Raw genomic sequence first — 13,146 nt, 5'->3', positions numbered from 1 at the left:
CTGTGGATGTCCAGGAGATAAGGGCACCCAAGTGTAACTAAGTGGGGTGTGGAAATTGCTAACAGGAAACAATGGGGCTCACAGATGGCTTGTGTTACTAGCACCGGGTAGTTGGGAAAGGTTTTCCCTGGAGGCCACAAAGCTCTCGCACACTGTAAGCAGGTGGCAGCAATTCATCCCGGACACCTCAAATAACCCCCCAAAGTGTCACAATATCACCATCACAGACACAACGAGGGGATTGCTGCTGGGTGGGACTATTAGAGACTGCACCACTGTGGGACATGGTGCTAATGACTGGATTACTACTGGGCAGAGCACCAAGGGCCCGGGCCACTGCTTGGTGGGATGTGTGATGTGGAGAAATCCAAACCTACAAGTTTTATCTCCTAAAACCCAATTTATAAATAAGCTTTCCCTTTCACTTCTAAGCAGTTAACAGCAGCAACCCTCGTTTTCCCCTGCTCAGTCTGGGAACTGGGACTTTCCACATGAAAGGGAACATGGGACTTTCCACATGAAAGGGAACATACCCAGACTCCTACCTCTCAACACACACACACACAAGGACTTGCTGCTGCGGCTGTGTCTCTAGATGCATTCCCTACTTGTCTCTCTCTAAGGGACTAATCCAAAGCCCTGGAAATCAACAGACAGCCCCCCCTGATTTCAGCAGGCTGTGGGGCTAGCCCTGAGAGCCCTGGTACTAACAGCTCTTCTCAGCAGACCAGAACCAGCCAGCAGCTCCCAGTCAGCACAGCCCATGACTTCCACCACCAACAGCCCTGACTGCTGCTCCCAGCTGCCACAGCTCCTACCATTTCCAGTACACCTTCCCTTCCCCTGCTAATGGGGCATTAGTCCAGTCACTCCCTTGCAGTCTGAACACAAGCTCAAAGGGAAAGACTGTTGCTTTTCCCATTTTGTCCTTTATGTCTCTGGAGCCACCTAGCTCCAGTGTGAACACTTGTCCAGAAGGAACTAGCCTGGAGAGTGTTTCACCACTGCGCCAAATCTGTCCCCACTCTGGAGTCTCGAAAAGATGCTCCCCCTGACCCTGTTGGGTGGCTGATGAGAAATGAGTTGACTACCCCAGCCCCCTAAACAGTGTCAGATGGGAACGTCTTGCCGATATGCCCCTTCCCAGTCCCCTGAACCAGCCAGCCTCTCTCATCATCCCATACATCTCCCCATCTAAGGGTTTTATACTGCTGTCATCCCTGCAGCATCTGGGCACCTTCCATGTAAAATCAGTAGCAAAGTCCCTTGTGAACTTCATGGAGTCTCCTGTCCTGCTCAGTATGCTGAACCAGTCTGAGCTGGTGCATCGCCCTGTGGGTGCTACACGCCCAGCACCTGGGCGCACAGCAGATTTCCTGTGCTGTTTAGTTGGGTTTGTTTTTCTAGGTTCGTTTACATGGTTTCTTTTGTTGTCCTTTTTGGCCCTTGTTTCTAGGACGGGGATAGGCTCCTCTGATGGGAAAGGGGAACACAGATCTAAAGCAGAGACTCCAAGCCTCTCTCAGGAATTGCTTGGCACATCTGCCTTTTGGGCTGACCCCTCCCATCGCTGCCCTTCTCTAGCACCTCCCAGCTGAGGATCTTAAAGCACTAATGAATCTTCCCAACTGCCACCTGTGAGGGAGAGGCATGTCATCCCCTTTTTACTTATAGGGAAGCTGAAGTCCAGAGAAATGAAGTAACCTAAAGGTCAGAAATATCAAATCAATGGCAAAGACAGTAATAGAACCTTGGCATACCTGGTCCCAGTCCCTTTCTCTAAACAGAGCACCCAGGATGCGTGAGTCTCATTCTTCTGCTCTACTCCCTGGAACACACTCCTGTCCAGAGCATGGAACAGCCCAAAAGGCCTGACTCCCATGTTTCTGCTCTAACAACTAGACAATGTGCTCCCTCTCCCCCTCTTTCAAAGCAACCATGCACATGTCCTTCTAAGCCAGTTTCTGAGAGGCAGCTGGTAAAACCCCCTGAGAACTACAACTAGAAAAGAGACAGCATGCCTAGTGTGCTTCCCTTGGCCTGGATAGGAACACGGAGTGACATGCGGTAAAGCCCTTTTCTCATGGGGATACAAAAATAATACCCAGTACATTCCAGCTTCCCCAATAACAATCAGCGTGAGAAGCAGGCACCGTGGGAAAGGCTCTGTTTGTTTTTCCTGAGTATTATAAATAGCATTCCGGCTGCAGACATGACATTAAATGAGGAGGAAGCGGGGAGGGCCATAATGGGCTCTGTTTGAAGTAGGACTCTGATTAGATTTCAACTTCCTGCACAGTTGCTGGTCACTTCCTGCTGGGTGAATGCAAAAGTGCTGCTGGGGAGGAGCCAGCAGGTCCCAGGCCCAGCAGTCAGCTATGGGAACCTGGAGTCCTTTGGGAGCAGTACAGTAGATATTGTCTGAGTTGTCACGTGCTCTGAGCACTTGGGAGTCTATTTGATTCCCATCTCCGCTACTGCCTTGCTTTGTGATTTTGGGATAGCAACAGGGTTGGATACTTTCCATCTTCTGAAGGTGGACCACTTCAATACTCATGAAGGCATCTCTGCTTCTACCGCATCATAGTTCTGCTGCCAAGGTCTGTACCTCTGACTTCAGCACCACCTCTGCATCAAGAACCTTTCTCTGAAATCCCACAAGATTCAGTTTAGGCCTTTTCCAGTTTGCTTGTTACCTTTTGTCTGGGTCACCATTAACTTTATAATTATTACCCAGGTTACATTAATGGTCCTCAGTTGTACATAATATATATACATAAGCTGTAAGAATGGGGTTAACACCCCCCCCCCCACACACACACACACAAATTTAAAAAAACATTATGGTTGCAAAGTCAAGCACTCCTAAATTAGGAAATGCCAAAATGAAGGCTGCCCATGCAACATTATTTCAGTCCCCTGTTGCATTACGATAGTCATTAATTACATGATCACATATTGTTTTCCACAGACCCCTACATCACTAGCACACAGGATGTTTGGTGCTCACTCAATGAGTAGCTGTTCAATATTTTATTTTCGCCTCATAATCCAATACGTGGCCCAATGCATCATTTACTGCACTCTATTCAAACCGTGCACTGAATGCAAAAGTAGTGATCTATCCTGGGCTTTTCTATGGCATGCATGACTATAGCATATGAGTGCTTTGCAAACATTAGTGAATTTATTTTCACACGAAGGCTAGAAAGCTTACTCTTGATTTTAAACAAAAGCTGTGATTCGCACTCAATCTCTTCTTTCCAGCATCTGGGATTTGAAGAAAAGATGCAAATATGGTGAGAGTCTTGGGACTTGGTAACACTCAAATCTTATTGCTTTAGGTCCTGTACCTGCAATTGAATCCCCATAAACTGCATGGGTCTGCTGGGGTAGAGCAGCTTGCAGCTTACAAAATACTCCAGCTCAACCAGAAGTTCTATGCTTGATGCAGGAGTCTGGGTGAGGTTCTCTGGACCATGTTATGCTAGGGGCCAGACTAGAAGATGATCACTATACTCACTTCTGGGCTGAAAATTGATGAATCAGTTTCTTAGCTTGTGTGAAAGCCTAGCTCACAGTTGCGCTGGCAGCCCAAATTCTGTCATCGATTAGAGTAAAAAACCAGGATAGGAAGCAGACAGGTTCACCAGAGCTCAGCACAAATCATTAAGGGCTGAACACCTGTCAGAGAGGCCCCAAGTGCTATCTGTGGGGCACACACCAGCCACAAATAGAAAATATGTGGTCTATAACTTTTACTCATCTCTTCAAATACTAGAAAGCTGGAACAAAGCAGAGAAAAGGTGCTCCAACAGCTAGGATGTTAGTCTGGCCGTCAGAAGTCCTGGGTCAGCTTCTTTGTTCTGCAACAGGCTTCTTGTGCAACCTAGGGCAAGTCACTTGCTGTCTCTGGAGCTCAGTTCTCCATCTGTACAAGGGGGATAGGAGCAGTGCCCTACCTCACAGGTGTTGAGAAGTGCTCAAAACCCATAGTAATGGGGGCAGACAGTTGGTCATATAGGTAGGTCACATCTGCAAGCCTGGCCCTGGACCGCATCATTGCCTATGCTTTAGATATTTGGCGTTCTTAAGCCCCAGCTCCTGGAGTCACGTTATCACATGAGCATCTCTCAGCTGCCATTGGTTACAAAGTGCCTAGCCCTGGTGATTCTGCAGCAACACGTGAAGCCACAAACCCTGAGGGCTCGTATCCCCGCAGGCAGCTCACGGCACCCCGCAAACATTGGTTTTGCAGCCTCACTGGGAAAAAGCCAGCCTGGGGGTTCGGGCCTGCGCTGGGTGCTCACGCACCTGAGCTACACCCCCGGGCGGGCACGGTGGCGCAGGGCGCGCGCGCACACCCCGACTCCGCCCCTCGCCCTCGCTGAGGACACTGGCTGAACTCCCCCACAGCGCGCAGCAGCCCGGGGAGCTCGGCGCGTGCGCAGCACACGGAAAAGATGGACGAGGGGGCAGAGCGCAGCGATGCCTTTGTTTAGGCCGCGGTTTCCCAGGCGCCCCGGCGGCGGGGGCGGGGCCAGGCGGCGGGGGGGCGTGGTCGCGGCGCCGCGCGGCTCAGTCGGAGCTCGGCGCTCGGAGCGGGAGGAGCTGGCGTGCGGCCTGTGCGCGGAGCGGCCCGAGACCCAGCGCGAGCACACAGCAGCCCGGCACGTCGGCCGGCCCCACAGGAGGAGGAGGAGCCGCACAGAGCCCGCGCCGCGCGGAGCCGCCGAGGATGATAAACACGCAGGACAGGTACCGGCCGCGGGCGCCCTGCGGGACAGGCCCGGGCCCTCCGCGCCAGCTCGGCGGGTTCCCGGGCTCTGGTAACCCCGGTGGGGCCTGCGCCGGGGAGCGCCGGCCCGGCGGAGGAAGCAGCGGGCCCGGGGAGCCCGCCTGTGCAGCGTGACACCTCCTCGGGGTGCGGGCTCGCAGCGGGGGCCGGACTGGGCCTGCTAGAGCTGAGGGGCCGGAGCCCGGGCTTGCCATTGGGCCGCGGTGCGAAGGGCCGCCTTTCCGAGCCCTGACATCGAGGGGGCGTTTTAGGGGTGGGTTTGCTCGCGAGGTGGATCTGGCTTGGGGGAGCCCAGGTTGGGAAGTGTACCCGGCGCTCGGCCTCTCGGTGGGGCTTGGAATTGGTGCCATCAAACTGAATCGTGCCCCGGTTTTGAAAGAGGCGTTAGAGAGACTCGCCTTTCCCCCAAGCAAAGCGTGAACTCTTTCGGGTTGAGGTTTGGGAAGGGGCTAGCAGGAACGCCGCTCGAATGGCCTGTCTGTGGGGGCCGGCTTATCGCTTTCACTGGAAACCAAACGTCACAGGCGCTTTTAAACATATACTGGATATTTGGCAAAACAGGAAGGCTTTTTGTTTCTGAATGTTCCCCTCAAGTAATTCTTAGCTGTTACCTAAGCTGAATGCTGAGTCAGCAGTATTAAGGGGATCTCACCTTTTTGCTGCCTCTGACTGCAAACTGATAATAAAGTGTCACTAATTTACATCTTAGGAAAATGATCTGACTACAATTCAATACCCTGCTTTTTGGTAAAATCAGAGTAGACTCCCGGAAGCAGCTGAGCATTCCAATAAAAAAGGACAACTTCTCCTTGTTTTTCTGATACAGACTAACACAGCTACCACTCTGAAACCTGTCACCATACTAAACTAAAGTGTTCTGCAGTATTAGTATGTATTCTTCCATTACATTGGGGGGGGGGCTGGATAAGTGGTTTCTAAACATAAAAAAGTGTAATAAAACCAAAATGACTTTGTATATGAGACTTCTCATCACAGGGCTTTTGGAAAAAACCCTGAAGGCCTTTAAGTGTTACGTAAACAATAAAGTAATTCCATCCAGGGACCTAGAAATCAGGTCAGCAGTGAGGTGGTGATCTTTGCTTGCATCCACTAGAATTAGACATGAACAATTAGTCTAGCTTTTGAGTGTTCACAAAGTGAAATAATTAATTGTAAGTCTTTTATTTTCAGTCATATGTAAGGCATGAGAAATGTCATGTTGTTGTTCACACATTTTTAAAGGCTTGTTCCTTAGTGTTTCTTAATGTCTCGCATTCCTTTTAAACTTAACTCAAAAAATTTAACACAGTAATTTACCTATATAGTCATCCTGCTTATACATTATCTGTCCTGAAGATATAACCCAGTTCAAGGGATTATAAAAACTACATCTAGAAAAGATTTATAGGGCCATATTTTCAAAGTCATGCCCAGGCAATTTTACTGCATACGTTTGTGTGCCAGGCTAATGTGCCCATGCACGTCAGGTTACTTGTGTATGCAGTATTACTGTAGTCGTGTTGGTCCCAGGATTTTAGAGACAAGGTGAGTGAGGTAATATCTTTTATTGGACCAACTTCTGTTGGTGAGAGAGACGAGCTCTTTGTCAGCTCCAAATCTTGTCTCTCACCAACAGAAGTTGGTCCAATAAAAGACATTACCTCACCCAATTTGTGTCTCTGAGATATATGTGTGCAAGTTAATATGCCTAAATCTGAAATTCTGATCTGGTAGGTGATCCTGTCCACTCCTTACAGAAGCAGAATTTACCCTTCAGTAATTTTCTTATGAGAGCTGTTTCTTACAGCTGAATGACTTAGTCTCTGTAATATCTAGAAACAGGTGTTTACTAATGTGAAGCTGATAGTGATAAGTGGAAAACAAAATGATGTATCCACTATTTAACACTTTCCCTTAGTCTTTCCTGTTTTTCAAAAATTGATCTTCCATTAGGTGAACATCCCTTATAAAACTACCGTATAGTATTCTTTTTGTATCCTGAGACTTGAATCTCTGGATTTCTTGTTAAACCTCAGTCACCTTAAAATGCTTTTGTGGTATTGTCTGTCATGGGGTGGGCATTGTGGATCACCAGAGAGGGTATTCCTGTTTCCTGGGAGCATCTTATGTGTATGAGAAAAAAGGGAAGTGTTCAAACCTTTCACTAATGGTGATTGCTTATGTTGATGTGGGAAAAGTGGAGGCTTCCCACAGAGGCATTAATGTGACACAGGAATGAGTTTTACTTCTGCCCAACACAGTGTGTACAGTGAGTTGACTGTCATATGACTCTCCCCTGGCAAGTAATGAAAACTAGAGAGTATTAAGCCTTTGGTAGTCTTAAAAAAAGAGCTGATGTTAAAAAAACACAGCTTTACAAAACAGAATTAGGGCTGCTTCAGAGTAGGCAATTCTTTCCTCTGCAAATTTGGGATAAACTTATTTTATGCATGGATTATTCCTGCATGTTAGGTGAGAACATATGGAGAATACAGTGTATGTATATTTCAACCAGTGATTTTAGTGAGATGATACATTTTTCTGGTCATATTGCATTCTAAACTAGATATGAAATGGTGTTGTTTTATTTTCTTTTTTAAACTAATTCTCTTCCCTTTATGCAGTTTTTTTCCACTTCTGGTGCGAAGATTATAATGCAGATCTAGGCATTATCTTTTAGTTAGCAATTCTTGTTGACCTAGTTAAATTTTACTTGTTAGTTGGTGAATAAAGCTGAAACTCAGAGCAATTCTTAACTTCTGAAGGAGCTTCTAAAGAGAAGCAATTTTCAAGCCTCATTTGTAGAGCCCTGTGCCACAGATTTGCAGGGCTCTACTCATCCAGTGAATAAAGATTGATCATATTGTCAGCTGACAAAAGTTCATAATCAGTAGTGATACATTTGCCCAACCATATCTTCAAGAGTAGTGGTTTCTTTTTCAGCAAGGATATTTTATTGCTTGGATCGGTTGATAGTTTTGAGTCCTGAATAAACTGTGTATTGGTTCTTAAGATTATCAGAATTGTGCAGACAATAACAGGGACTGGAGGATGCATCTGACTTATTTTCTGTGTCATGTGTTTTGAAGAGACATTCTATGAACATGGTATATCTTTTTAATATTTAGAGACAAATAAGACACTTTATGAACTGACTTAAGTTAGTCCGTTACTCAACCCTGTCTTCTTTGTTAGGAGCGTGTTCAAAAATGAACACTCCCATATCTACTCAGAACCTGTTATGTGCAGTTTAAAAGAAATCTCCATGGTTAATTCTACCATAGTGATGTGGGAATTGAAATGGAATCTTTTCCATTTTGAAATCCATGTGAGATATATATATATATATATATATATATATATTATACATTCCAGAGCCAAACAGATATCTTGGTGATGGCCATGGATTAGAAAGCAACTTAGCCCTGGTCTACACTACAAGTTTAGGTTGAATTTAGCAGTGTTAGATGATTTAACCCTGCATCCATCCACACGACAAAGCCATTTTTGTTGACTTAAAGGGATCTTAAAATCGATTTCTATACTCCTCCCTGACAAGGGGATTAGCGCTGAAATTGACATCCCTGGGTCGAATTTGGGGTAGTGTGGATGCAATTCGACAGTATTGGCCATTGTGACCACTCTGTACAGCACTTTCAACTCAGATGCATTAGCCAGGTACACAGGAAAAGCCCCAGAAACTTTTGAATTTCATTTCCTGTTTGTCCAGCGTGGCGAGCTCATCAGCACAGGTGACCATACAGTTCCAGAATAGCAAAAGAGCTCCAGCATGGACCGAATGGGAGGTACTGAATCTAATCGCTGTATGGGGAGACGAATCCATGCTATCAGAACTCCGTTCCAAAAGATGAAATGCCAATATATTTGCCAAAATCTCCAAGGGCATGATGGACAGAGGCTACAACAGGGACCCACAACAGGGACCCGCAGCAGTGCTGTGTGAAAATTAAGGAGCTCAGGCAAGCCTACCAAAGAGGCAAACGGTCGCTCCGGATCACAGCCCCAGACATGCTGCCTGTATAACTGCCCGCCCTCTACCCAAGTTCTATAGCCTCCTCACCCAGATGCCCAAGAATGTGGGGTGGGGGGCCTCTGGGCACTCAACCACTCCACCCCAGAGGACTCACCAAGCAACAGAAGGCTGGCATTCAATAAGTTTTGAAGTGTAGTGTGGCCTTGTCCTTCCCTCCTCTCCTCATCCACCACCCCACCCGTTGCTTCCCTCCTCCCCCACCCCTCCTGGGCTACCTTGGCAGTTATTCCCCTATTTGTGTGATTGAATTAATAAAGAATGCATGATTTTGAAACAACAATGACTTTATTGCCTCTGCAAGTGGTGATCGAAGGGGGGAGTGCAGTTGGCTTACAGGGAAGTAGCGTGAACGCAGTTGGCTTACAGAGAAGTAGCGTGAACCAAGTGGGTGGGTTTTCATCAAGGAGAAACAAACAGAACTGTCACACGGTAGTCTGGCCAGTCATGAAACTGGTTTTCAAAGCTTCTCTGATGCGCAGTGTGCCCTGCTGTGCTCTTCTAATCATCCTGGTGTCTGGCTGCGTGTAATCAGCGGCCAGGTGATTTGCCTCAACCTCCCACCCCGCCATAAACGTCTCCCCCTTACTCCCTCAGATATTGTGGAGCACACAGCAAGCAGCGATAACAATGGGAATATTGGTTTCGCTGAGGTCTAACCGAGTCAGTAAACTGCGCCAGCATGCTTTTAAACGTACAAATGCACATTCTACCACCATTCTGCTCTTGTGCGGCCTATAGTTGAACAGCTCCTGACTACTGTCCAGGGTGCCTTTGTATGGCTTCATGAGCCACGGCATTAAGGAGTAGGCTGGGTCCCCAAGGATAACTGTAGGCATTTCAACATCCCCAACAGTTATTTTCTGGTCTGAGAAGTAAGTCCCTTCCTGCAGCTGTTCAAACAGACCAGAGTTCCTGAAGATGCGAGCGTCATGTACCTTTCCCAGTCATCCCACGATGATGTCAGTGGAACATCCCTTGTGATCCACCAGTGCTTGCAACACCATTGAAAAGTACCCCTGCTGCCAAGGTGGTCTGGTCCCAAGGTAGGGATATGCGTTCTGTCTATCATCCCACCACAGTTAGGGAATCCCATTGCAGCAAGGCCATCCACTATGACCTGCACATTTCCCAGAGTCACTACCCTTGATAGCAGCAGCTCAGTGATTGCGTTGGCTACTTGGATCACAGCAGCCCCCACAGTCAATTTGCCCACTCCAAATTGATTCCAGAGGGCTATCGACACTTGCTTCTGAACTGTGAGGGCTGCTTTCATCTTGGTGGTATTGCACTTCAGGGCAGGGAAAAGCAAGTCACGAAGTTTCATGAAAGTGCCCTTACGCATGCGAAAGTTTCACAGCCACTGGGAATCATCCTAGACCCACAACACTATGTGGTCCCACCAGTCTGTGCTTGTTTCCCGGGCCCGGAATCGGCGTTCTGTGGCATGAGCCTGCCCCATTGCCACCAGGATGTCCAAATTGTCGGGGCCCATGCTTTGAGAGAAGTCTGTGTCCATGTTCTCATCACTCTCATCACCGCGCTGCCGTCGCCTCCTTTTGTAGGTTCTGGTCCTGCATACACTGCAGGATAATGCACGTGGTGTTTACAATGCTCATAACTGCCGTGGTGATCTGAGTGGGCTCCATGCTTGCCATGGTATGGCATCTGCAGGAGAGCAGAGTTGCCGTGGAGGCGGTGGCTAAAGACGGGTGCCCCAAGAATAGATATTTATAGAGAGCGACAAGAGGATCTGCGAGGTGGATTCATGAGAGCAGAGTTGCAGTGGAAGCTGTGTATGACAACGGTTAGCAGCACCCAGGAGGACCAGAACGGATCCCCCAAGCTGCAGGAGAGCAGAGTTGCAGCGGAAGCGGTGGGTGACGATGGTTAGCAGACCTACTGCACCATCTACTGCCAGCAGCACCCGGGACATAACAGCGACAGCATCACTGAGTTGAGCGGGCTGCACGCTTGCCGTGGTATGGCCTCTGCACGGAAAGAAGGCGTGAAACGATTGTCTGCCGTTGCTTTCATGGTGGGGAAGGCGGCTGACATACCCAAAACCACCCGCAACAATGTTTTTGCTGCATCAGGCATTGGGAGCTTAACTCAGAATTCCAGTGGGCGGTGGAGACTGCGAGAACTGTGAGATAGCTACCCACAGTGCACTGCTCCGTAAGTCAATGCTAGCCCCAGTAGTGAGGACACACTCCGCTGACTTAATGCACTTAGTGTGGACATATGCAATTGATTGTATAAAACAGATTTCTAAAAATCGACTTCCATAATATCAACCTAATTTCGTAGTGTAGACATACCCTTAGGCACGTATGCTTCTGGTGCAATGGATCCCTAGACACACTGTGGAGTTGACTCAGTCTGGGATCAGGAGTTGATGAACTCTCACACCAAATGCCTCCCTGTTGTCCAGGCCAAAGAAGCTTGGGGGAGACTGGTAGCCAAAATGCCAGTGGGACAGTAATTTGGGATATCTAAAGGTTTAGCAGGATAAAATGATGTCCACTACACACAGATGCATGCTTGAAAATAGCTCGTATTTGGCATGGGACTTAACACAAGGAAGTTTATACTTAAGAGTTAGAGAATACATGATGTATGCTTTTTAGACAATCTAGTGTCTTTATTTATTGACCTAAAGCCTTTTAACTAAAAAACAACTGTATGTTGTAACTGAAGGAGTGCAGCTTTTTACCAAAAAAAGAGCTAGCACCAGGAAAAGAGAAGGAGAAAGGCAGAAGCAATAGAGAAGAGGATAATCTTCATAGTGTACAGTAAATGAATGCAAAGGGGAAATGTGAGAGGTTTAAGTAGTATATAAAAACATTGTTGATCATAAGTGCCAGGAGCAAGACTGTATGTTTCTCAGATGGTTTGAGGCTAAGATTTATATACCGTTCCTTCCAAGGCTGCCATTGGTACAGATTTGTGAAAGTGGGCAGATACTTCTTAATCTGCTCCTTCCACATCTACTTCCCCTACAAGGAGAGCTGAGTTGCCCCATAGTACTAACTCTGCATGTAGCATGAGGTACAGCTTTTGGACCCTGGCTAGATTGGTTTGGGTCTTTTTCTGGGGGCATAAATAGAGAGGATGGAGGGTGGCAGTAGTATGCAGGTCCAAGGAAACATAGCAATGGAAGAGGTCTAATAAACTGCTGTTCTGTAAACTCTTTGGCTGAGCTTTCTGGGTCCAAGCTGTGGATGCTAGTGAAGGGCCTGGCATAGCATAAAGGATTCATAATACAGCTTATGGTTAGGAAGTATAACTATCCCCTGTATAATAAATTCCACACTTACCAAGAAAAATGAAATTAGGAAATGTTTCATGTGAGCTACTTTAGGTGAAAATATTTGGTTTTCATCACTTCGCTTCATTATTCAGCTTTTTGAAGCAATGATCATGAGTTGAATGGGGAGTTCTCAGTGCTGCGCTGTTCACTGGTGTGTGTGTGTGTGTGTTTGGGAGGGGTAACAAAGCTGTCAACAGCTTTCTTTGTGGGAGGGAATGGGTGCACTGCAAAGCGTCTTGTCATGCAGCTCTATGCCATTAGCCACTAGAGAGGGGTGACAACCAATCGATTGCTCTGGTGATGTGGGTCATGAGGAAGGACCAGGTTTAATACAAAACGCAACTGGGCATGTGTGTAGAGGAGCCTGCCATACGTCACTGCTTTTTATCTAGTACCAGACAGTCTGTTGAAAGGGAGTAATGCCCCTTCAGAATAGTGCCAAAGCATGTTGTATGTTAGAATATTTGAAATGGCAGAGGGGAAGAAGATTTAAATTCTGCAGTATTGTAGTAGTACTGTAGCTAGAGTGTTTCAGTCTGTATTTTGCCAGAGTGTTTACAGTTGCCTTCACAAGTTAAAATTTGGCTCTTTTGTAAACGTTTCATCAGTCACTTGGTATTCAAACAATCCCCTTTCATGCAAACAAACTGGTTTGGGCAGCCCTGATGTAGAGGATCATTCAGGACTCAGTCCTTGAAAACTTAAATGATTCTTGCATATCACAGAGGGGAAAAAAGTTCTGGAAAACATTACTTTACAACTAGATTAATCTGTACAAAAAGTGTACAAAAGGTGCAGGAGTACCTGCTGTAAACTTAGGATCTTTAATGTGGATGCTGCTTTTTGCGTTTTTAATGTGTTGTGTACCTTACTGACTATCCCTCTCTGAGAGCTACTTAGAACACCATTGTTTTAAGTGGAACTATGAAGGTGGTATTTATATAATCGTATATATAATATATAAACCTCATACTGAGGTTTTTC

The 13,146-nt window shown here is 46.9% G+C and overlaps 1 protein-coding gene across 1 annotated transcript in view; it reads left to right on the top strand.

Annotated features, from left to right (window-relative positions):
- The first annotated feature begins 4,488 nt into the window (after positions 1-4,488).
- The window catches only part of OAZ2 (ornithine decarboxylase antizyme 2), a 28,239-nt gene continuing 19,581 nt past the window's right edge, over positions 4,489-13,146 (top strand). The window contains 1 exon segment of the mRNA XM_073361542.1: positions 4,489-4,829. Within this exon segment, the coding sequence (XP_073217643.1) occupies positions 4,489-4,829 (341 nt within the window).

The sequence above is a fragment of the Lepidochelys kempii genome, chromosome 10 (assembly GCF_965140265.1).
Source record: "Lepidochelys kempii isolate rLepKem1 chromosome 10, rLepKem1.hap2, whole genome shotgun sequence".
Classification (NCBI taxonomy): Eukaryota; Metazoa; Chordata; order Testudines; family Cheloniidae; genus Lepidochelys; species Lepidochelys kempii.
Note: the sequence above shows the minus strand (reverse complement) of the source record. Positions and strands in the feature narration are given on the sequence as shown.